This window comes from Squalius cephalus (assembly GCF_949319135.1).
Source record: "Squalius cephalus genome assembly, chromosome: 15".
Taxonomy (NCBI): domain Eukaryota; kingdom Metazoa; phylum Chordata; class Actinopteri; order Cypriniformes; family Leuciscidae; genus Squalius; species Squalius cephalus.
Window position 1 is genome coordinate 36,214,584 of NC_137136.1, and position 24,877 is coordinate 36,239,460.

Genomic DNA, 24,877 nt, shown 5'->3' on the forward strand with positions numbered 1-24,877 from the left:
TGATCTGTGTGTTTTGTCGTTGTGAACTGAGCTATCATCGCAGCACGTCCAGTCTGAAATACCACTTGACGCAAATGCGAATTCTCTGATGCAATTATTTGCTCCGAGTGTGAATGGTAGTGTGAAATTGAACACTACAGTATATGCCAATGTTGTTTTCAATAAAAAAAACATTTGCACAAAGCAAGCCGATGCACTTTTCCATGTTGATGAGAGCATTAAAATGAGAGAAAAAAAAAAAACTGGGACAAAAAGAAATCAAGGGACATTTAGAATAGATAAAAATGTACGATTATTTGCGATTAACTGCGAGTTAACTATGACATTAATGCGATTAATCACGATTAAATGTTTTAATCATTTGACAGCACTCCTAAAAACACATCTCTTTGACCTAGCATACACATAACACATTACAGACTTCTATAATTCAATGTTAGGCTGCATAGATCAGGTCAGCCGGAACCGGGAACACTTCCTATAAATCCTGATGTACTCGTTACATCATAAGAAGAATGGCATCTACGCTAATATTATTGTCTTTGTTTATCCCGAGGTTTATTCAGTTAAATTCGGTTTGCGTATCTACCCCGAAGTGATAAAATTCTGTATCAAAAATGTTAAGGCCAGACAAGTAGTTTTTTAAGGCTTGGTTTGTAGGGAATTACAAACCTGCGCACATATATTCAAACGCGCATACCAATAGACTGATCTCGTAATACGCATGTGCACGCCATCAGCGTTCTCACAGGTTTCGCGTTTAAAGTCTAGTATGTAGAGTTTCCTGTTAAAACGGTGTCGTGTTAGTGGCCCCTAAGTTAGTAACTAATGATCGTTGCGACGGAAGTGAATCAATCAAATTAACTTTAGCTGGAAAATAACTTTATTCAAGAACTGCTATAAAGCCAAAACAATCTCTGTTACTTTAAACTATCCTTGTATCTCTGTAAAGTCGCTTTGGAACAATCTACATTGTTAAAAGCGCTATATAAATGAAGATGACTTGACTTGACTAGTGATAAAGCTGATATGGTGACAGCTCTGGTTCAGGTGAAACACACAACACTTCCCTCTTTTCAGCTGCACACACACATTTTGAGGAAATGCTCACACTTTCACATGGGTCTGTTTGCACAAGCATTACAAGGCAAGTTGATTTACACCAAACATTTGTAATAAAAAAAAAAACTCTTCACTGTATCCTGCAACTGTTGTCTGGTTTGTAGTTTGTCTAGTTTATTTAACTGTTAGTTTTACTTTCTTATGGGAGATAATAATATAGTAAGATATAAATGTTCCTCTTTAGGGAGACTCCTCACCACTGCCTTCTACCGCCGGCAGGCTCAAGCTGGAATCTGTTGCTGAACCACCGGATGGGGCTTACACCAAAGATATATTATACACACTATCTACTGTACATATTAATCATTATTCACTCTGAGTCTTTATGGTAGAGATGATCTTACCATAGTTCCTCCAGTTTACAGTGAGGATTATCCAGTCCACCAGAGAACAGCTTCACTCCTGAGTCTCCTAGTTTATTCCCAGACAGACTCAGATCTCTCAGGTGTGAGGGGTTTGATCTCAGAGCTGAAGCCAGAGCAGCACAACCTTCATCTGTGACACCACACTCACTCAACCTGTAGAGAACAATGACACACATTAGGCCTATATCCAGAGATAAACATGACACTTAAAAATACATAACATAATACTGTCAATATAAATTCTGTCAGGACCACTACCATCAAATACGATTGACAATTAGCATTCAGTTTAGATTGGCGGTATGTTTCAGTTCTGGGCGAGAACTCCCTGCGCATCCATGTAGCCTAGCATGGATAAGAGCAGGGAGAGCAGCAATAACCCCCCTTGGGGTAAACAGAACAGAGCCAACATGAATGTTTGCAAATATATTTAATTCAAGATTTTAAAGTACAACATAATTCGAGAATTTATTCTGATTCAAGGGGAATCAGAATGCCAAATCCTGACTGGATGAGAGGAGGAGCTGGGGATGGATGAGGGTAATTAGCTCCTGAGAAACGTGATAGCTGCTGATAATACTGAAGGAGCTTATGTATGTATACAGTGATAGACGTCGTATTCCTATAGGTAGATGTGGATCAGCTGAGAGTCAGCTGATGCGAGCTTAACTAACGTGACCTGCCAGAACTAACGCTACATTTGAGATATATATATATATATATATATATATATATATACATAAAAACATTCATTAGTTCAAGTTGTTAAATTATATCAGTTAGGATTAGGGGATTCAATAAACAGTTTGTACTGTATAAAAATCATTATGTCTATGGAAAATCCCCATAAAACATGGAAACTCAACGTTTTTGTGTGATTGAGTGTGTGTGTGTGTGTGTGTGTGATTAATGTATTTGTAAACATTTTAAGGAACTTGTGAGCGTTAGGACTGGGAGAATAAAATCGAATCAAACTATCGCAGTTTTTTTGGTTTGTTATCTATGAGTGATGCGTCGTATTATCACGATACTTGGGTGCAGATACAATATGTATTGAGATTTTTAAGGATTGTGATTTACGATTGTTTCTATCAAAAGCTGATTTACTAAAGCCCTCGTGCTGCTCATATGCTGAGAGAGAGATAAGACAGTAGAGCTGCACGATTCATCTTCAAAATACTGTGATCTCTATTCAAAAACCCACACGATTTTCTTCAAATTTGTCTGTCTATTAAATCTTTGACAAAATCATATCCCAACATTCAAATCTGTGTTGGTGCTGCCGCTGACCCAGAGAGAGTTGTCATGAAACAGCTTCACAAAAGGTATTTTAAACCTTATAATAGTATCATTATTTCTGTAATACAATAGTTCAAATTATCATAGAAGCACTGGGATAAAAGTTTAAAGTTCAAAAATAAAGACTGATGTCTACGGTAGTGATCAAAATAAAGTAAATCAGTTTTTGATGGAAACAATCGCAAATCGCAATTCTTAAAAATCGCAATAGATATTGTATTGGCACCCAATTATCGTGATAATATCGAATCAGGAGATTGGTGAATCGTCCCAGCCCTAGTGTGTGTGTGTGTGTGTGTGTGTGTGTCTGTACATGTGTGAGCTTAATGTATTTGTAAACATTTGGAGTGAATTGCTTAAAGTTATTGAAACTTTAGAGTGATTAAGAAACACAAATAAATGAACAATGAGGAAGGGACATGCTTGAAGATTTAAAAACACATTAGAACTCAAATCGGCACTCACACAATGGCTTGTTGTGCTGCCTAACAGTGTGTTCCGCTTCGTGGCATTTTAAATGGTCAAATACACACAAAATTAAGAAAAAAAAACACCCATCTTGCTTCTTGTGCACACGCTTATTTTTTGAATGACTTTACACAACAGTTTTACAATGGTACGTGCTTACAATCTTGCATATTAAATGTATTAAGTATTTCTTATGGCCAGTTAGATTGGTATCTGCTGTACTTCATGGATTTTTTGTTTTTATCTGCACCATCATGTTACAGACAACTGCTGGTGTAATTATGCAGTTGTGGAGACAAATGATGATTCCAAAGCAATACATGCATATACACTACCAGTCAAAAGTTTTGGGTCGGTAATAGTTTGAAGATTTTAAAAAGAAGTCTTTTCTGCTGCATTTATTTGATTAAAAATAAAATAATAACAGTAATATTGTGAAATATTATTCCAGTGTAGAAAAGCTCTTTTCTATGTGAATATATGGTAAAGTGTAACTTTCTATTCATCAAAGAATCCTGAAAATTGCTAAAATTGTACACAACTGTTTTCAACATTGATAATAATAATAAAGAATGTTTTTGAGCATCAAATCAGCATACTAGAATGATTTCTGAATCCTTATTATGTGACACTGAAGACTGGAAGATGAAATTTAGCTTTGATCACAGGAGTAAATTACATTATAAAAGTTATTTTAAATTGTCATAATATTTAATAACATTACTGTTGTGTTCAATCATTTACAGATCAAACACATGAACTCAAAGCAGCAAGAGAAATAGAGCAAATGCTTTAAAAAAAATATTCTCTTACATTATATGAACAAATGTAAAAATAATTTTATAAATTTGATCATGCTGTTTAAATTGCTTTGCTTGTAATTAATTAAATAATAGTTACTTCCATGCATTTTATTCCATTTTGATTATACTTTATGAATTCACAGTGACAGTTTCATGTGAGAGTCACGTATGATCTTACCACAGTATCTCCAGTTTACAGTGAGGATTCGCCAGTCCAGCAGAGAACAGCTTCACTCCTGAATCTCCTAGTTTATTTCCAGACAGATCCAGTGTTCTCAAGTGTGAGGGGTTTGATCTCAGAGCTGAAGCCAGAGCAGCACAACCTTCATCTGTCACACTACAACTATACAACCTGTAGAGAACAATGACACACATTAAGCCTATATTCAGATAAACATGACATAAACATAAACATAAAAATAAAAATAAAACATAATGCTGTCAATATACAAATATTCATTAGAAACAAGTTATTCTTTATGGTAAAGATGATCTTACCTCAGTATCTCCAGTTTACAGTGAGGATTCGCCAGTCCAGCAGAGAACAGCTTCACTCCTAAGTCTCCTAGATTATTATATGACAGATTCAGTGTTCTCAGCTGTGAGGGGTTTGATCTCAGAGCTGAAGCCAGAGCAGCACAACCTTCATCTGTGATACCACACTCACTCAACCTGTAGAGAACAATGACACACTCTTTACTCTCTCAGATCAAAACAGAAATCTTTGCTTTTCTTAAGTGTGTTTATAATTTGTGCAATATCTCTTTTTTAAAACAATTAATTCAATATATCAGTATGTTTAACTGTTATTCTAAGTTCCCTTTCAGTCGAAAACGTCAGACGTAGTCAACGTCGACTGAAAGGGATCACGCTAGGGAGCCTGTCATCTTTGAGAATGTTAGAACGAGCCAATGAAATTGGCATGCGTGATTCGCATAACACACTCCGCCCCCATGGCGCGGGTATAAATACGGAAGTGGATGGATGCACTAGTTGATTTTTGCTTCGGAGACATTCGTATGGTGTCTCTGAAGAGAATCGTTATATTCAACGAGTGAGTGTGTTTGTGTTCTTTTGGAAAAGACTCTCCCAGTGTTGGTGATTTCTACAGCGCAGTGCAGCGGTGGTCGCAAGCTTTGAGCTCTCAACTGCTGTTCAAACAGCAACAAATTTCTCTGTTTGTTTGTGTGTTGTCGGTTGGTTGAGGGCGGAAAAGTGAGTGCTTCACTGGTTTCAGTTCGCTGAAAGAAGTTTTGCCGCGTTCATTCCCTGTGTGCTCCAGCACTGGTGACGGGTCCCATTTTCGAGAATCGCCTTCGCTCGAGAAGGAGCAGTCCCGATCCCCAGGCCCTGATCTAGAGCTTCTTCTGGGCTACCTTCCCAGAGAAGGCCTGGAGTGAAGTCTGGGCTGGGTGACCTGAGGATTACAGTGAGGGGTAATCCGCTCGGCAAAGCCCCGTGGATCCCTCCCTCCTCTCTTACGCCACGCCGGTGGAGCTCCCCAATGAGCGCTGGTCCCTCCATAGTAGACAGACCAGCCGTTTCATTCGGGGCCCCTTCAGAAGACAGGATGTCTATCGCAGCTTCGGAGGGGGTGCTGGGCTCTGGAGATGACGACTGGGCTGTGCTGCCTCCCTCTGGGAGACCAGCGTTGCCTGAGTCGGATCCAGAGATGAAGCGGTAGGGCTCGAGTGGAACGAACCACCGTGTCTTGAGTCGTCTTGGTTGGATAATTGGTTTATCGGAGCAGGCCGGCCTGGTTCTCAGCCCGCCTCTCTGGTGCCATTCTTGACAAATGCATGAATGGCACCTTTCTCTGCCAGAAATCACCCGAGTAGCTCCTTCCCCCTCACTACCCTTGATGGAGGAGCAGCTAAGGGTTATGAGGTGATCCCTCCAGTGGAGCGGTCTGTTGCGATGCAGCTGTGTCCAGCGACCACTACCTCATGGAAGGGGAATCCTCGTCTCCCCTCTAAAGCCTGTAAGTTTTCGTCTGGTCTGACGGGCAGGGCTTACAAAGTCTGTGGGCAAGCTTCTTCTCTGCGTGCCATGACATTGCTTCAGGTCCACCAGATCCAGGCACTCATGAACATGCACGACGGTAGCCCAGACCAGGAGCTCATGGGTGAGCTCCGCACTGCAACCAACCTTGCCCTCCACGGTACGAAAATTGCAGCTCGCATGATCGGTCTGGCAATATCCACCCTTGTGGTCCAGAAGTGCCATCTCTGGCTTAACCTGGCAGATATGAGAGAAGCAGACAAGGTTCGATTACTGGACTCTCTCATTTCCCAGGTTGGGTTATTCAGCGATGAGGTGGAAACTTTGTCCAGCACTTCTCTGCCGCCCAGAAGCAGACAGAGGCCATCCGGCACATCCTGCCCTGACGGCCTGCTGCTGCCTCCACCCGGTCGGTGGCAGCAGATTCTCCGCTTGCTCATTGCTCGTTTTCAACCGCTCCCGCTGGACCACCACAGCAGCCTCCACCCAGGTCTTAGTGTGCAGCTGGACGCAGAAGGGACGCCCCATCCGCTCCAGGCGCTGCCAAGACAGGCGGCAAGCGACAGCGGAAATGCTGACCTGAGCGGACTGCCCAGGGTTGGAGAATTGCTCTAAGAGATGGAGGGCCACCCGGTGGAGGGCCAGGTTAAGTCTTTTTTCTTTTATGTGTTTGTGTCTGTTCCGCCGCTGGATCCCTGAAAAATGGAGCCAGTGGTAACCACATATTCACCCTGCAAAGCCTTACACCCTTCAGCCCCTTTTTGTTCGCCAGCTGGCAACTGGGTGCCTTCTCATGTATCCCCTGCCACCTAGTGGAGTCATGTAAGTGTTGCACTGCACACTCAGATCCCGCTTCGGGCCACCTGCGGGCCTCTTGAGCCAGATCCCTGTACTTCACCTCGCTGCCCCACCTCGGGTACGTCTGTGGTCCCTGGCCCCTGGTCCGGTTTTGTGGAAGTCTAAAACGCTTCCCAACCGATGCCCAGCCTGGCCCTATTCGGCACCTTCAGACTCGGCTTGCGATTTATTTCGCTCGGCTTCCGCCCAGGCTCAGTGATATTCAATCCAATCCAATCCACTTTATTTATATAGCACAATTTAAACAAACACAAGGTTTCCTGTACACCACAACAATAAAAGACACAGTAGGATAAAAGTAATAAAATAAGATAAACACAATAAGATAAAAGTAATAAAATAAGATAAAACAACATAAAATGAAATAAGTAAAGTCAAATCAAATCAAATAAATAAATAAATAAAGTGCACTGCCCACACAACACATTTAAATTACATCAATCACGATTACCTGGTGTTAAAAGCCAGAGTAAAAAGATGGGTTTTAAGCAGAGATTTAAAATGAAACAGTGAGGAGGCTTGTCTGATGTGTAGTGTCAATACATTCCATAGTTTTGGAGCTGCAACAGCAAAAGCTTGTTCTCCTCTGAGTTTTAGCCTATTTCTGTCCAGACCATATTCATCATACCATTTCTTGCAAGAAAATGATATCTATGAAAAATTTCAGTCAGGATTCAGGCCGCATCATAGCACAGAAACTGCGCTCGTTAAAATGACAAATTATTTACTTCTAGCTTCTGACCAAGGCTGTATCTCAATACTAGCTTTACTCAATCTTAGCGCTGCGTTCGACACTATAGATCATAAAATACTCCTAGATCGACTACAAAATTACACTGGTGTTCAGGGACAGCCATTAACTGGTTTAGATCGTACCTATCAGACCGTTACCATTTTGTCTGTTTAAATGGGGGAAAAATCGAAGATAACGTCAGTAAACTATGGAGTGCCGCACGGATCTGTGTTAGGCCCTTTGCTATTCTCAATATATATGCTGCCACTTGGTAATATTATAAGAAAACATGGAATTAATTTCCACTGTTATGCTGATGACACTCAATTATATATTTCATCACGACCAGATGAAAACGCTAAATTATCTAAATTGACAGAGTGTGTTAAAGATATAAAATACTGGATGACGTGTAATTTTCTGCTATTAAATTCAGATAAAATGGAGGTATTACTTATTGGTCCAAATAACTGCCCACAAAACCTCTTGCAATACAACTTTAATTTAGAAGGATGTCCTGTTACTTTATCCACTACAGTAAAAGACCTGGGTGTTATATTAGACCGCAACTTGTCTTTCGAAAATCATATTTCATAATATGATCAGAAAATATGATCATATAACACCAATTTTATCATCTCTACACTGGTTACCTATTAAGTTCTGTATCAATTACAAAGTATTGCTACTGACCTATAAAGCCCTAAATGGTTTAGCTCCAGTGTATTTAACGGATCTTCTATCGCCCTAAATTCGAGGCTTCTGGTCATTCCTAGGATAGCTAAGTCCACTAAAGGAGGGAGGGCGTTTTCACATTTAGCTCCTAAACTCTGGAATGGCCTACCTGATATTGTTCGAGGCTCAGACTCGCTGTCCCAGTTTAAAACTAGATTAAAGACGCATCTCTTTAGCCAAGCATTCACATGATTACCTTTTATACTACAGTTAAATCGGATCAAATCCATTAATATTATGAACAGCAGCTATGCTAATTATTTCCCATCTGCTTTTCTGTTGTTATCTCGGGACGCTAGTTTTTATCCAGCCTCTCATGGAGACTTCAGATGCCCCAACACCCGTGAAGAGACGACTCGACGCCTGTGAAGAGTTGACTCGACGCCTGTGAAGAGATGACTCAACGCCAGCGATGTTATGCCCTAAATTAATACATGATTAACTAACTTTATTTTTCTATGTACATTTCTGAAATGCACTTTCTGTAAAGCTGCTTTGAAACAATGTGTATTGTGAAAAGCGCTATACAAATAAATTTGAATTGAATTGAATTGAATACCTAGGTGTTGAGCAGAGATGCTCCTAAAAAAAATGAGCAAAAACTAACAGAGTTAGTATTTCATTCTGTACCCTTCGGCAACGGACGTCCGAAGCCAGGCCTATCACTCGTATGCACTGGTGGAACATGTGTTAGGCTGGGTCCATATGTTGTGATCCCTACGGCGATCCCATATGTGTATTCTTCTACGGTACAGCTCCCTGCGGCAAGCCCGTGTCTTCCCTCGGCAGAGTCTACTCTGCCGTCACTGTTGGTTGATCCTCCTCCCTGTTATAGGCTGGAGTCATCCCAGTGATATTCCATATGTTGTACTGCCCGGTCATCTGTCCAGACCATATGTGTATTCTGCACATATCACATCCCTTCGGGTAGGATGTGGTTTCCGCAGCGTCCCTTCCTTTCCCAGTGGTCCGGTGAAACAGCAGTTTACTTCCCTGGCCTAAGCATTGCCCTTCACCGCCTCAAAGTTGCGGGGGCTTTCGTCCAGGCACTGGAAGGTGGCAGCTCTAGTGGCGCTTTCCATAATAAGATCCCATTCAGTCGACTTCGTCTGACTTTCTCGACTGAAAGGGAACGTCTTGAAGGAGAGAACAGAGGACGTAGTCCCTTAGCCACTATAGCTGAACCACCGCTGACTCTGAGTTACTCTCGACTCCTCAGGGTAAAACAACTAGTGCGTGCATCCACTTCCGTATTTATACCCTGCAGCTATATATTTAAAGCTGCAGGGGCGGAGTGTGTGATGAGAATCACGCCCGCCAATTTCATTGGCTTGTTCTTCTCTCTAGTAATATGGCTCATAGTCTTAGAGCTCAAACATGACAATCTGGGGCTCAGGTCAGGAAGCAGACAGACTGGCTAAACCGACCGTCTGCTAGCGGCCTCGCGTCACCCAGGTCAGATAAATCCTATCACATAGAGCATCTTTCACCTAGCTATCATCATATAGAGACTGTGTCTGTTCCCCGAATTTGGAAATCCAAAAAACGTTTTAACCCATCTAAGGTTAAAAATTTAATTGATGTTCAACAAATAAAAAACAGCTATAATACAGATGAGCAAATGCTAAAGCTTGGGTTGCTGAATATTCGATCGCTTACTTCAAAAGCACTCGTTGTTAACGATATGATTTCAGATAATAACCTAGATTTGCTGTGTTTGACAGAAACCTGGCTAAAACCAAACGATTACATTACTTTAAATGAATCAACCCCGCAAGATTACTGTTATAAACATGAGCCTCGTCTGAAACGCAAAGGGGGTGGTGTTGCTGTAATTTATAGTAATAGTTTCAAAACCACTAAGAAATCAAGTTTCAAATATAATTCTTTTGAAGCATTGGTGCTTAATGTAAAAATATATAGTGTAAACGATAAATCACGTTTGAGATTTGTGCTGGGTACTGTATACAGGCCACCAGGGCACCATACAGACTTTATCAAAGAATTTGCGGACTTTCTATCAGAATTAATATTGACTGCAGATAAAGTACTAATTGTTGGTGATTTTAATATACACATCGATAATGAAAAAGATGCATTGGGATTGGCATTTAAAGACATTGTAAATTCAATTGGAGTTAGACAACACGTGTCAGGACCTACTCATCGTCGTAATCATACTCTAGATCTAATATTATCACATGGAATAGATGTGGATGCCGTTGAAATTCTGCAGCAGAGCGATGACATCTCAGATCATTATCTAGTCTCGTGTAATTTGCACTTAGCCAAGGCTGCAAAGCCGACTCCGTGTTTCAAATATGTTAGACCTATTACTTCTGCTACTAAAGATTGCTTTATTAATAATCTTCCTGATCAGTTTCATCATCTCAGCATCCCAGATAGCTTAGAAGAACTCGATATTGCAACAGAAACTTTTAACTCTCTCTTTTCCAGCACTTTAGACACAGTTGCTCCGTTGCGCTTAAAGAAGATTAAAGAAAATAGTCCAACGCCGTGGTACAACGAGCACACTCAGGCCCTTAAGAGAGCAGCCAGAAAAATGGAGCGCAACTGGAAGAAAACAAAACTAGAGGTATTTCGCATTTCATGGAAGGAGAGCTCAATTACTTACAGAGAGGCTTTAAAAGCGGCTAGATCTGCTTATTTTTCAACCCTATTAGAAGAAAATAAACATAATCCTAGGTATTTATTTGAAACGGTGGCTAAACTAACGAAAAATAAAGCTTCAAGCCCAGAAGTTTCCAAGCAACACAGCAGTAATGATTTTATGAACTTCTTCACTTATAAGATTGATAATATCAGGGACAAAATTATAACTATGCAACCGTCTACTACAGTATCGCATCAGGCAGTGCATTGTAGCCTCCCTGAGGAAAAATTTGATTCATTCGTTGCTATAGGAGAGGAAGAATTTACTAAACTCATTAAATCATCTAAATCGACAACATGTATGTTAGACCCTATACCAACTAAGCTACTGAAAGAGATGCTTCCAGAGGTCCTAGATCCTCTTCTTAATATCATTAATTCATCTTTGTCTCTAGGATACGTACCAAAAAACTTTAAGCTGGCTATGATTAAACCGCTTGTTAAAAAAACGCAACTTGATCCTACAGAATTAGTCAATTACAGGCCGATCTCGAATCTACCTTTTCTGTCAAAGATATTAGAAAAGGCAGTATCCTCACAACTGTGTTCCTTTCTTGAAAGAAATGATATCTGCGAGGATTTCCAGTCAGGATTTAGACCGTACCATAGTACCGAGACAGCTCTCGTTAGAGTCACAAATGATTTGCTCTTATCATCCGATCGTGGTTGTATCTCGCTATTAGTGTTACTCGATCTTAGTGCTGCGTTTGACACCATTGACCACAACGTTCTTTTAAATAGATTAGAACATTATGTTGGCATTATGGGAAATGCACTAGCATGGTTTAAATCATACTTATCTGACCGTTATCAGTTTGTAGCAGTAAATGATGAGATGTCTCATCGATCACAAGTTCAGTATGGCGTACCACAAGGCTCAGTACTAGGACCGCTGCTGTTCACTCTGTACATGCTACCATTAGGAGATATCATTAGGAAACATGGAATTAGCTTTCACTGTTATGCTGACGATACTCAGCTGTATATTTCTTCAAAACCTAACGAAACTTATCAATTCATAAAATTAACGGAATGCATAGCAGATATAAAAAATTGGATGACTCGTAATTTCCTACTTCTAAATTCTGAAAAAACAGAGTTTCTAATTATTGGACAAAAAACTTCCTCACGTAATAACCTAGAATACTGTCTAACACTTGATGGCTGCTCTGTTAAGTCTTCGTCGTCGGTTAGGAACCTGGGTGTGCTCTTTGATACCAATCTTTCATTTGAAAGTCACGTGTCTAGTATCTGTAAAACTGCATTTTTCCATCTTAAAAATATATCTAAATTACGCCATATGCTCTCATTGACAAATGCGGAACAATTAGTTCATGCGTTCATGACCTCAAGGCTAGATTATTGCAATGCTCTACTGGGTGGTTGCCCTGCACGTTTAATAAACAAACTACAGCTGGTTCAAAACGCAGCAGCTCGAGTTCTTACCAGAACCAGGAAGTATGACCATATTAGCCCGGTTCTGTCAAAACTGCATTGGCTCCCTATTAAACATCGCATAAATTTTAAAATATTGCTGATTACTTACAAAGCACTAAATGGTTTAGCTCCGCAGTACTTGAGCGAGCTCTTAACGCATTATAGTCCGTCACGTCTATTGCGATCTCAAAATTCCGGCCAGTTGATAATACCTAGAATATCAAAATCGACTGCTGGCGGTAGATCCTTCTCCTATTTAGCACCAAAACTCTGGAACAGTCTTCCTACCATTGTCCGGGAAGCAGACACACTCTGTCAGTTCAAAGCCAGATTAAAGACACATCTCTTTGACCTAGCATTCACATAATACATTATAGACTTCTATAATTTAATGTTAGGCTGCATAGATTAGGTCAGCCGGAACCGGGAACACTTCCCATAAATCCTGATGTACTCGTTACATCATGAGAAGAATGGCATCTACGCTAATTTTAGTGTCTGTGTTTATCCCGAGGTTTTCCTGCGGCCTGCCGGATCCAGGCCGTATCCAGATCTGACGAAGGACCTTCGCCTGGACCGATGACAACGCAGTGCTGAAGTGCCAACTAGTCTCTCCCTATGGAGGATCCCTCTACCACTCTACAGATAAGGCGTTGTCGGGAAATTCGTTTCGCGTTCCTACCCCAAAGCAACAAAATAAAATAAAATTCTTTATCAAAATTTATAAGGAAAGACAAGTACTTTGTTTAGGCTTGGCTTGTAGGGAATTCCAAACCTGCGTATTTTCAAACGCACATAACTATAGAACCCATTCTAAATGCGCATGTGAACGCCATCAGCGTTTCTCACAGGTTCGCGTTTAAAGTCTGTGTAGAGGGAATGGTGTCGTCTTAGCGGCCCCTAATTTAATAACAAATGATCGTTGCGATGGAAGCAAATCAATCAAAACTAACTTTAGATGGAAAATAACTTAACTCTGCTATAAAGCCAAAACGATCTCTGTTACCTTAAATTATACGCTTATCTCTGTGAAGCTGCTTTGAAACAATCTACGTTGTTAAAAGCGCTATATAAATGAAGATGACTTGACTTGACTTGACTTCTAACATGCTCGAAGATGACAGGCTCACTAGCATGATCCCATTCAGTCTACAACCACGTCCTCCGTTCCCTCCATCAGGGAACGGTGGGTTGCATACGCAACCAGGACGTTATTATGTCTCTATGTGAGGGAGAAAGATTATATAAAACTCATAAAATGGTATACATTTAACACATTACATACATTAAATATACATTTTTATATACATATTTTTTGTTAAACCATTAATTTATAATGTTTTAGTAAGAAATGTTATAATGTTTTAACAATGATGATTGTTCTCAGTGTTACTTACTCAGCTGAGCTAGTTGCTGTAACCACAGGCATCAGCTTCTGGAGAACTTCATCTGCAGTGTTCTGTGTGACACTAATTGAAAATAAAATAAATTAATAAATAAGTAAGTTAATTATTAATGCTAACAGTAATGATAATAATGATAATTAATATCATAAGTAAATAATACATTATACCTTCCTATTTACCCTCAAATAATGGTTTTAATTAAACATTGCTTTATAAAGGACATGTGAAAAAGTTGTTTTAGTATCTATAACTGTAGAAGGCTCGTATTTAGCCATCACAGATTTGTTTTTTTCTTTTTCTTGTAAATGTTGCTGTGGCAGGTCTATTAGTCTGCATTTACACTACAACACTATTTTGACACTATTTTCTGATTTTTTTGTCCTGTCCGTCGCTATGGTTATCACCATGGCGACATTGAACTCCCGAGTTGGGGGCGGGGCAAGAAAAAAAGTATTTTTTTACCTGCATCAGCAAATTATTCTTAGAAATTAAGCACACGACTTTGTCTGATTGTTACTTGTTTATTTACCTACTTGTTTATTTAATAATTTACTTAGTTTTATTGTCACAGGAAATTATGTGCAGAAAATATGAATCATTGTCCATTTTGCAAGCAACTGGTGTAAAAGAAAAATGATGATGAGACATTAATCTATTTATTTTTATTTTCTTAATACTTCTCTTGTGGCCCCTAGTGAAAAAGTATTTTCATGAATCAAGAAGTGTTTTGTGTTCAACAAGTTGAAATGAGAAGTAACCTAATCTAATCTTTTATCTTCACAGCGCGTCAGTTATGCGGTGATGCACTATGAAATGATTGCAGGGCAAATTAACTGTAATATTAATGATAAAAGTAGCCTAATAATAATAACAACAGTAATGTAATTTGCCCTGTGTGCCCATCCGCTACGCCACTGTGAAGAGCTCAACGCCACCAGGAACGGCATCAAGGCGATTCATTGTTTTATCAAGTTTACTTTGCCATCCGCGTGACGTGATTCTCATCATCAGGAGGATCCGCTTGCAGTCCAATTTTTGTGACGGTGCAGACGGTGCGCACAAAACGCTCAAATGAGTTTACTTTGAAAGGCTTGCGCACTCAACTGTAAATGAAGTTACACGGTCCTTCTGAGGCTTGTAGACTCAAAGACAGCTCGATCATGCAGGTTTGCACTGCACAACATCAGGAAGATCAGGCCTTAGCTAACTGAGCATGCAACACAACTTCTCATCCAGGCCCTGGTAATTTCTAGGCTTGACTACTGCAATGCTCTTCTGGCTGGACTTCCATCATGTGCAACTAAACCTCTACAAATTATTCAAAATGCTGCAGCTCATCTTGTCTTCAACCAGCCAAAAAGCCACGTCACTCCTCTGTTCATCTCTCTGCGTTGGCTACCACTCACTGCTCGCATCAAGTTCAAGGCATTGGCGCTTGCTTACAGATCTATCACAGGCTCAGCTCCCTCCTACTTTCACTCACTCCTACGAGTCTACATCCCTACCAGAAGCCTACGATCAGTCAATGAGCGATGGCTCGTGGTTCCATCACAGAGAGCCACAAAATCACTTTCCAGAACATTCTCATTCACGGATCCATGCTGGTGGAATGCTCTCCCCACCCTCATCCGGAATGCAGAATCCCTGACAACATTCAAAAGACAGCTGAAAACCCATCTCTTCCGTGATCACTTAAAGTCCGCGTGAACCGGAAGTTGCAAACAACTTTTCTCCAGTGTTGTGACGTATTTCCCAGTGAAACGGAATATTGAACAGAGGGCAGTGTTTTACTCTAGCGCTCCTCCTCTCCATCGCTTGCTCATAACAGACTAACGGTTTGAGGGGAGTGGTTAAGCGTTTCACAACCCAAGTCCTCAAACCTACGTCATCAGGGAAGGTCCTCCAAAGCAGAGGGGAGGGGCATTTTCAGATTTTGATTAAAGATTACGAAGCCAAAAAATTTTTTTGTGTGGATTGACTTGCATGGATGAATTGTTCACCACAAAACGATCAATTTAGGCAAACAAAGTAAATATGGTCAATTTTGATTTCATGTGGACTTTAACCTCTATTTTAACCTATATCTTATGCTACTCAGAACAATGCCTGAACTTCGTATTTTGAAGCACTCCTTGCGTTGTTTTTTGCCTCTTCACGATGACTCGCTTAATTTAGTCCTAATTTGTAAGTCGCTTTGGACAAAAGCGTCTGCTAAATGACTAAATGTAAATGTAAATGTAGGCTCGAATCCTCAGCATTAAACACTAGATTAATGCCTGGCTCACACTACAGGAGTTTTAAAATCCTAACCGATTTTGAAATCTGGCCTCATGCCTCACGTGATCTCACGCAGCAGATCTGAAGTGGAAAAGCATGGAAACATATGGGATATGCATTGCCATGACACACACACACACGCACGCACATACACACGCACAGAGTGAACCTCTGCACTTGAGCACTTTGAACCTACCAGTACTTTGAGTTAAGAGCTTAGATCGGGCCCAAAAAATCAAGCCCGACCCTACCCGAGCCCATGCACGTTGTGTCCGAGCCCGGCCCGGCCCGACACAACACAACACAACACATTAACATAACTGTAATTATGAGCCCGAGCCCTATTTAAACCCGACCATTTTTTAATACGTGGGCCGTTATAACCAGGGGCGGTGCCAGATATTTTTTTAACGCAGGTGCTGAGGGGGGTGCTAGATATATAGCCTATATAAATACTAGTACAAAAATTGGCCACTTAATATTTAATATTTAATTATTTAAATTGTCACAATTAAAGTATTAATATTATTAAATTGATCAAGCACAACATTCAGCATTCAATCAAATATTGATTAAAGATTTATTATTATTAGGCTAATAATGTTATTTCAACATAATATCTCGTTATTTCGACATAATATGTGTGTGTGCAACAAGCTAGATGTGCATTTGTAAATCTGGTGACGCATGCATTGATTTTATTAATAAACTAGTGTTTTCTCTCGGCTGCAAAGATGAAGTTGACGATGCCATATCCGTAAAAGCGCCTATCGAGAGAAATGCACATGGATTACATAAATCAGAGAGTAGCCTATTTCTTTTCGTTTTGAATTGTTTCGTTTAAAGACATTTCAAGATTCGATGTATTTCTCATGTCTGTGAGGCATACACTGAGGTTAATTTATGATGAGATAGGCTACGCTCCAGTTCACGAGCAATGCAAGTGATAGCGCAGGCGCCTCCATGTCATGTTGCATGATTATTGTCTGCTATATTAAATCCAGGCAATTGGTTGATAAAAAAATGATATAAATTAAGAAACAATTTATACAAAATGAAATTCACTTTAAAGAAAGGCTTTCTACAAAACAAAATTAATGAAGTGGTCAAAATCATGTCTGATCCACTCTATGTCTCCCGATACATTGCACATCATATCTTACTCGTGCTGTTCCCTTTTCATAATCAACACAGCCTAAATGGAGAAAAAATAACATTATAATATTTTAACAAATAGCACAAAAAAACACAAGCATTTTTGGGGGCGGGCCCAGCCCCCTGGCCGCCCAAAACGACGGGTGTGCCTTCATACCAAGTCATATTGGTGAAAAGGTAGCCCTGACCAAGGAAAGCGAAATCTTTCAAAAATCATCCTTTTAAGGATATGTCTCATGAATGGCGTCAGCGCTGGTTAATACAATAAATCAATGCCGGCATTGATCATGGAGTGACGCATCAGCTTCAGCGTTGTCCTGCTCAGCTGAGTCTTGTAAAGTGGAGCTCAAAGTTTAAATTAAATATTAAAATAATTAACAGATTGTTTCATTACATCTAGCACCTATCTGTGAATGCATCCGCATTTTTACATTTCCGTTGAATGAACAGTTTAATGAGTGACAGTCTCTAATGCGCAGAGACTTTCAATGTCAATACTGGTGAAATATCAGCAGAAAGCCTCTCGTAAAGTGAGATTCAAGGAATTAACTGTTATATAACAATGGTCTAACAAGCTCATTGTCAGGTTTATTGTGTTTATTATATTATGTGGACCCCCGACCCTTATTTTGACGTGTTGTGTCTTCATTTTAATCCACTTCGTTTTAACACGCTTTTTAGTTTCGGTTTAATTACTGAACATACTCATCTTTGTGCCTGCTGACCAAAGCGTAACACTTATTTATTTAGCAATAAATAAATGGAGATAAAAACGCATATCGAGTTAAGTCACTCAAAATTATCTCAAGGGAAATTCCTTCAGCACGACAGCCCTACTTGTTTCCTGGCTATTTTGACAGCACTGACGTAATCACAGACTTGCTCATCCCGATTTAAAATCTTAAATATCAAACATGTTTGATATGATCAGGGCGAGCCCGATTTGTGTGAGAGCAGATCGGGAGGTGCAAGATTCGATCTGTGAACGCCTCACATTACCAGATAATCTGCGCCGAACATTGGAACCGATCAAGGTCCTCAACAAGATTTTTTCTCTGATTCTCGGGAGGGGGAAATCGGGCATAAATCGGCCTAAAACTCCTTTAGTGTGAGCCAGGCATAAGACGCTCTAGTAAGTGTGCATGGCTACGTCACACACGGTCACGCCACAAAAATACTATTAAAACTTAATTTAGGAAAAATACTTCCTATTAAATATCTTTATATTAACTGGCTTTTTTATTAATGCAATACAGTGAATGACAGCCGTCTGTGTCTCCCAGTGTCTTACATTATTGTCAGTTTAGTGTTCAGTGATTAATTTACACAGGAAAAAAAGATAACATGTATGCCTTCACCTCCGAATACATTATCTGTGTCTTACATTTCATAATGAACTCAGATAAACTCAGTGCAGACTCGTTTTCCATCAGTTCTTTTACATTAATTAGAATGTGTGCAAAGGATTGTGGGAGATTGAAGAACACGAAGGATCTACTTGATGCATCCTTCAAAATTAGCTGAATTAAAGACGCAAAATGAAGTCTGTCTTCAAAACATCTTTCAAACTGAGACATCCTTCAGAGGCGCTTGATGACGTGGCAGTCGAGATATGCAGTCTTACTAGGACGCAGCCACGGTTTGAGAAACACACGCAAATTATGTACAATATCCCAGAAATCAATCTGTGTCTCCTGATTTAACCCCCTGAGGTCGGCTATCGCGCCGGCGCGATAGGCTCGTTTTTTTCCGTATGAGTGCAAAAAAATAATAAAATAAAAATATTAATTTTTATCTTATATGCTTGTGTTATACATCAATCTATCCTGTTAAGTGTGTATTATTTTTGTGTACACTCACAATAAAAACAAAGTGTTGTGCTTTTCGCCAAATAAAGAAAAATAAACACGAAGCGAGTTCTGCCTTCTCTCTGTCCGTGTAGTCCATTCTGAAACGCGTCCGAAAATGAATCATAACTCAGCGAATACTTCTCACACAGGCACGTGAGATATGTCTTTATGAAGCTTGAAATCTCCTCTTTTAAATGAAGTAATTTATATAAAAAACAAATGTTTTCAACTCATGTAATCCGTTTGAAAGCAAGGAGAGGTACCGTTTTTCCTTCTGCCTCATTATCTCTATAATCAGCTGCGGCCGCCCCGCCCCCGGCGCGATTCACATGTAAATCGTTAGATGATCTAGTATGCAGCGCACCCGCCCCCCGATCAATGCCATAAAAAGTTTCTTCATCAGACTTACTGATAGTTCATCGCGTTTTGAGTATGACACGCTTCTCCGGTAATAAAGGCTCCCTTCAGATGATTCTGGACGGCGAGGAAGAATGCACCTTTTCCTCAGAGGAAGATTGTAACTCAGACGGCGAACGGCAGCATTTTGAAGAGCGAATTCCGCCGAGAACACAATTTCGGAGTAAGTTTTACTTAAAAGTATTTTGTCTTTTATTTTTCGTGTTCGCATTTATGAGGAAAAAACAATATTACGTGACAGTTCTCCATTATGGACGCGAGCGCTCTAAAAAAATCACTAAAAGACTTTCAAACTTTCACAGAGACCTCAAAACAGAAAGTACAAATCCTTTCTTTAAAACGAATTTCGTTTTGTATCAATTGTATCTTACTTTTAATAATTTTTTCATTAACAAATTTCCTGGATTTAAACTGCAAATTAACATTTATATTTCTTATAATAAAAATGAAAGACCTATGTTACAGACATATGAAAGACAACATTTCGTTGATTAGTTTTGGATAGATTATACATTTTTAATGTAAAATATCTGCCACCTCAAATAAGCTTTTGTTTGCCAATATTTGCTTATGTTAAATATAATATGTTTTGTCAAAAATAAAGTTATCAAATAATCAATCAAATCCTTAACTTTGAAATATGTATGATAAAATGTATACTTTAGTTTTTACAAAGAAAGATTACACTTGAATTGTTGTTGTAATTGTAACCTTTTTAATAAAAAAATATATTTACAAGGTAGATGTAAACAAACTATTAAAAGGTAAATATAAGCCTTTTCTTTAAATAACTTTTATTGTGTTTTATTATTGACAAATTTGGGGAGAGCATAAATATTCCAAAACTGAAAATACAGTATGAGAATTAACTGCACAATTACTAGACATGTTTTCCTTGGATATTATAGGCCAAATTGCAAGCACAATATGAGGAAAAATAAAAAAGAATTGAGATGCTTCCAACTGTTGCTCTTGCATTCTTGTGGCTCAGTGACTCACCTGAATGAATGGCTAATTAAGTATGCGGGCCCCATTGTCTTTCCAAACAGAAAGTGCTTTGCAAAATTCAAATCAATGTATTGTGTTATGTGAATGATAAGGCAGGGTGATTTTCACTTCATTTTGAAGAAAAAACACTAGGCGATGACATCTTTTAGACAAAAGTCTTATTGGCACATATTTAGAATGTGTTTTATGGCCTTATTTCAGAAACTTTAGTTTTTAGTTTTTTCAATAACCACGCATAAACATTATTCTCTCAAAAATGCAGACATGTACATTCTTGTTGCTCACATTTCATGGTAGCCCTGTTTGTGCTAAATAGTGTGTAATTTTTTTTTGCCATTAATATGTTTATAAGCAACTGAAAAAAGCAAAAATGTCAGGGCATGTCAGAACATCTCAAGGACCCCAAAAACACCTTAGACCCCAGAGGGTTAAACAACTCTGATCTCTTAGCTTCTCTTTGTTCATAATGTTTTAGACTGTAATGATTGCACTAAGTGTTACTTACCGATCATCTCTGTCTCCAGTTAATCTGTGCAGGTGAAACTCCTGCAGTGTCTCCTCTGAGGACAACAACACAAACACTAAAGCTGACCACTGAGACGAGGAGAGTTTCACAGCACGTAATCCTCCACGGCTCATTTGAGGTTCAGCTTTTTTCACTAGAGAAAGATCACCCAGTTCATTCAGACAGTGAAACAGATTGATGTATTTATCTGGAGAGAGATTCTCATTGATCTTTTCTTTAATATAGTCAACTGTTCTCTCATTGTTGTGAGAGCTGTTTGCTGTCTGTGTCTTTAGCTCTTGTAAGAGACTCTGATTAGACTTCACTGACAGACCCAGAAGGAAACGAAGGAAAAGGTCCAGATGCCCAATTTTACTGTGTAAAGCCTCATCCACAGCTCTCTGATGGATATCAGATAGGGAAACTGTGTCTCCATTAGTTGGTTTGGTAATCTGGTCAAACACATTGATGTTATTGTTGATAAAGGAGAGATGCACATATAGAGCTGCTAGATGTTCCTGAATGCTCAGATGAACAAAGCAGAAGACTTTCCCCTGACACAAGCCCAACTCCTCTCTGAAGATCTGAGTGCACAATCCTGAGTAAACTGATGCTTCTGCCTCATCAATGCCACACTCGCCCAGGTCTTCCTCGTAGAAGATCAGGTTGCCTTTCACAAGCTGCCGATAAGCCAGTTTCCCCAGTTTGACAATCATGTCTTCATCATTCACTTTCTTCTCATAGTCCTTCTTATGTTTGATGTTGGTCTGAATGAGCAGGAAGTGCGTGTACATTTGAGTGAGAGTCTTGGGAATCTCTCCTCTCTCTGCTTCACTGAACATCTCCTCTAGAACAGTGGCTGAGATCCAGCAAAACACTGGGATGTGGCACATAATAAAGAGGCTCCTTGAGGACTTCAGGTGTGAGATGATCCTGTCGGCCAGACTCTGATCACTGATTCTCTTCCTGAAGTATTCCTCCTTCTGTGTGTCACTGAAGCCTCGTACCTCTGTCACTCGATGGACACACTCAGAGGGGATGAGATCCGCTGCTGCTGGTCTAGAGGTGATCCAGATGAGAGCAGAGGGAAGCAGATTCCCCACAATGAGGTTCGTCAGCAGCTCGTCCACTGAGGCTGATTCAGTCACAGCACACAACCTCACATCACTCTGAAAATCCAGAGACAGACGACACTCATCCAGACCATCGAAGATGAACAACACTTTATACTCATCACTGGATATTTCCATTTCTTTTGTTTCAGGGAAAAAGACATGAAGAAGATCTGAAAGACTGAGTGTTTTGTCCTTCATCAAGTTGAGCTCTCTGAAAGCAAGTGGAAATATGAGCTGGACGTCCTGATTCTCTGTCCCTTCAGCCCAGTCCAGGATGAGCTTCTGCACAGAGACTGTTTTCCCAATGCCAGCGACTCCCTTTGTCAGCACAGTTCTGATGGGTTTGTCTTGTCCAGGTAAAGGTCTAAAGATGTCACTGCATTTGATCGGTGTGTCCTCTGTTTCTGCTCTCCTGGACTGTGTCTCAATCTGTCTCACCTCATGCTCATTATTGATCTCTCCACTTCCACTCTCTGTGATGTAGAGCTCTGTGTAGATCTCATTCAGGAGTGTTGGGTTTCCCTGCTTTGATATTCCCTCATACAAACACTCAAACTTCTGTCTCAGATTTGATCTCCATGTATTGAGGACTTCAGCAGGTTTAGAGGCAGTGCTGTAAGATTAAAATACCACATTATTACACAAGTCAGAGAAGTAAATAGCCATAAATTACAAAACTATTTATGGAACACAGAACATCATTAGGTACTGAAATGTGTTAATCATTAATCATGTGTTTGAGTGATGTGTGATGTGAATTTTAGCACCTAAAATTAAACAACAACAAAAAGTCCTACATTTTACCTGAAACCAGGATTCATGCTTTCATTTAAGTCTTGTGGTTGAATCACAAGCTTGTACACAGTTTTGTTTTTAACTGGTCTGGATAGAAGATTTGACCTTAAATCAGAATGAAGAGGGTAAAGCATCAGACACACTGATATTGATGTAATTGTGTCATTAACGGAGTAACAGACCAACAGCTTTTACAGTGTGTGAATGTATTAACAATACAATACATACAGTTGTGGTCAGAATTAATGGCACCCCTGGTAAATATGATAAAAAATGTTTGTAAAAAATAAATCTGCCTTTTGATCTTTCATTCAAAAAAATTGCAAAAATCGAACCTCTCATTGAAGTTAATTAATTGAACCCCTCCTTGAACTGCCACCTTAACGTGGTGGAGGGGTTTGAGTACCCGAATGACCCTAGGAGCTATGTTGTCCGGGGCTATATGCCCCTGGTAGGGTCTCCCAAGACAAACAGGTCCTAGGCGACGGGTCAGACTTATGAGACAAATTAAATCGAGGACCATGACGTCGCCTGGTATGGCGCAGACCCGGGGTTGGGGCTCGTATGCGAGCGTCTGGTGGCCGGGCCTCCCCCCACAGGGTCCGGCCGGGCTCAGCCCGAAGGAGCGACGTGGGGCCGCCATCCCGTGGGCTCACCACCTGCAGGAATGACTGTAAGGGCAGTGGACAACCCGATCCCTGGACACGGAAACTAGCTCTAGGAACGTAGAACGTCACCTCGCTGGCGGGGAAGGAGCCTGAGATTGTGCATGAGGTTGAGAGGTTCCGACTAGAGATAGTCGGGATCACCTCTACGCACGGCTTGGGCTCTGGAACCACACTCCTTGAGAGAGGATGGACTCTTCACCACTCTGGAGTTGCCCATGGTGAGAGGCGGCGGCGGGCTGGTGTGGGTTTGCTTATAGCCCCCCAGCTCAGCCACCATGTGTTGGAGTTCACCCCGGTGAACGAGAGGGTCGTTTCCCTGCGCCTACGGGTCGGGGATAGGTCTTTAACTGTCGTGTGTGCCTACGGGCCAAACGGCAGTGTAGAGTACCCGGCCTTCTTCCGTCGTTCTACTGGGGGACTTCAACGCCCATGTGGGCAACGACAGTGACACCTGGAGGGGCGTGATTGGGAGGAACGGCCCCCCTGATCTGAACCCGAGCGGTGACTTATGTGCTAGTTACAGTTTGTCCATAAAGAACACCATGTTCAAGCATAAGGGTGTCCATCAGTGCATGTGGCACCAGGACACCATAGGCTGTAGGTCGATGATCGACTTTGTGGTCGTTTCATCTGACCTGCGGCCATATGTCTTGGACACTCAGGTAAAGAGAGGGGCGGAGCTGTCAACTGATCACCACCTGGTGGTGAGTTGGATCCGATGGCGGGGGAAGAAGCTGGACAGACTCGGCAGACCCAAGCGTACTGTGAGGGTCTGCTGGGAACGTTTGGCCGAGTCTCCTGTCAGAGAGATCTTCAACTCCCACCTCCGGCGGAGCTTCGACCAGATCCCGAGGGAGGATGGAGATATTGAGTCCGAGTGGACCATGTTCTCCACCTCCATGGCCGCTCGGAGCTGTGGCCGTAAGGTCTCCGGTGCCTGTCGAGGCGGCAATCCCCGAACCCGGTGGTGGACACCGGAAGTAAGGGATGCCGTCAAGCTGAAGAAGGAGTCCTATCGGGCCTGGTTGGCTTGCGGGACTCCTGAGGCAGCTGACGGGTACCAGCAGGCCAAGCGAACTGCAGCCCGGGTGGTTGTGGAGGCAAAAACTTGGGCCTGGGAGGAGTTCGGTGAGGCCATGGAGAAGGACTATCGGCTGGCCTCGAAGAGATTCTGGCAAACCGTCCAG

The 24,877-nt window shown here is 40.8% G+C and overlaps 1 protein-coding gene across 1 annotated transcript in view; it reads right to left on the reverse strand.

Moving 5' to 3' along the window:
* Positions 1-24,877, reverse strand: part of LOC307172569 (NLR family CARD domain-containing protein 3-like) — a 108,189-nt gene that overhangs the window by 65,621 nt on the left and 17,691 nt on the right. Inside the window, exons 4-9 of the mRNA XM_079895068.1 lie at positions 23,032-23,127; positions 21,113-22,840; positions 13,892-13,963; positions 4,556-4,729; positions 4,236-4,409; positions 1,467-1,640 (exon numbers count right to left, since the gene is read on the reverse strand). Of these exons, the coding sequence (XP_079751194.1) occupies positions 1,467-1,640; positions 4,236-4,409; positions 4,556-4,729; positions 13,892-13,963; positions 21,113-22,840; positions 23,032-23,127 (2,418 nt within the window). The remainder of the gene's footprint in view (positions 1-1,466; positions 1,641-4,235; positions 4,410-4,555; positions 4,730-13,891; positions 13,964-21,112; positions 22,841-23,031; positions 23,128-24,877) is intronic.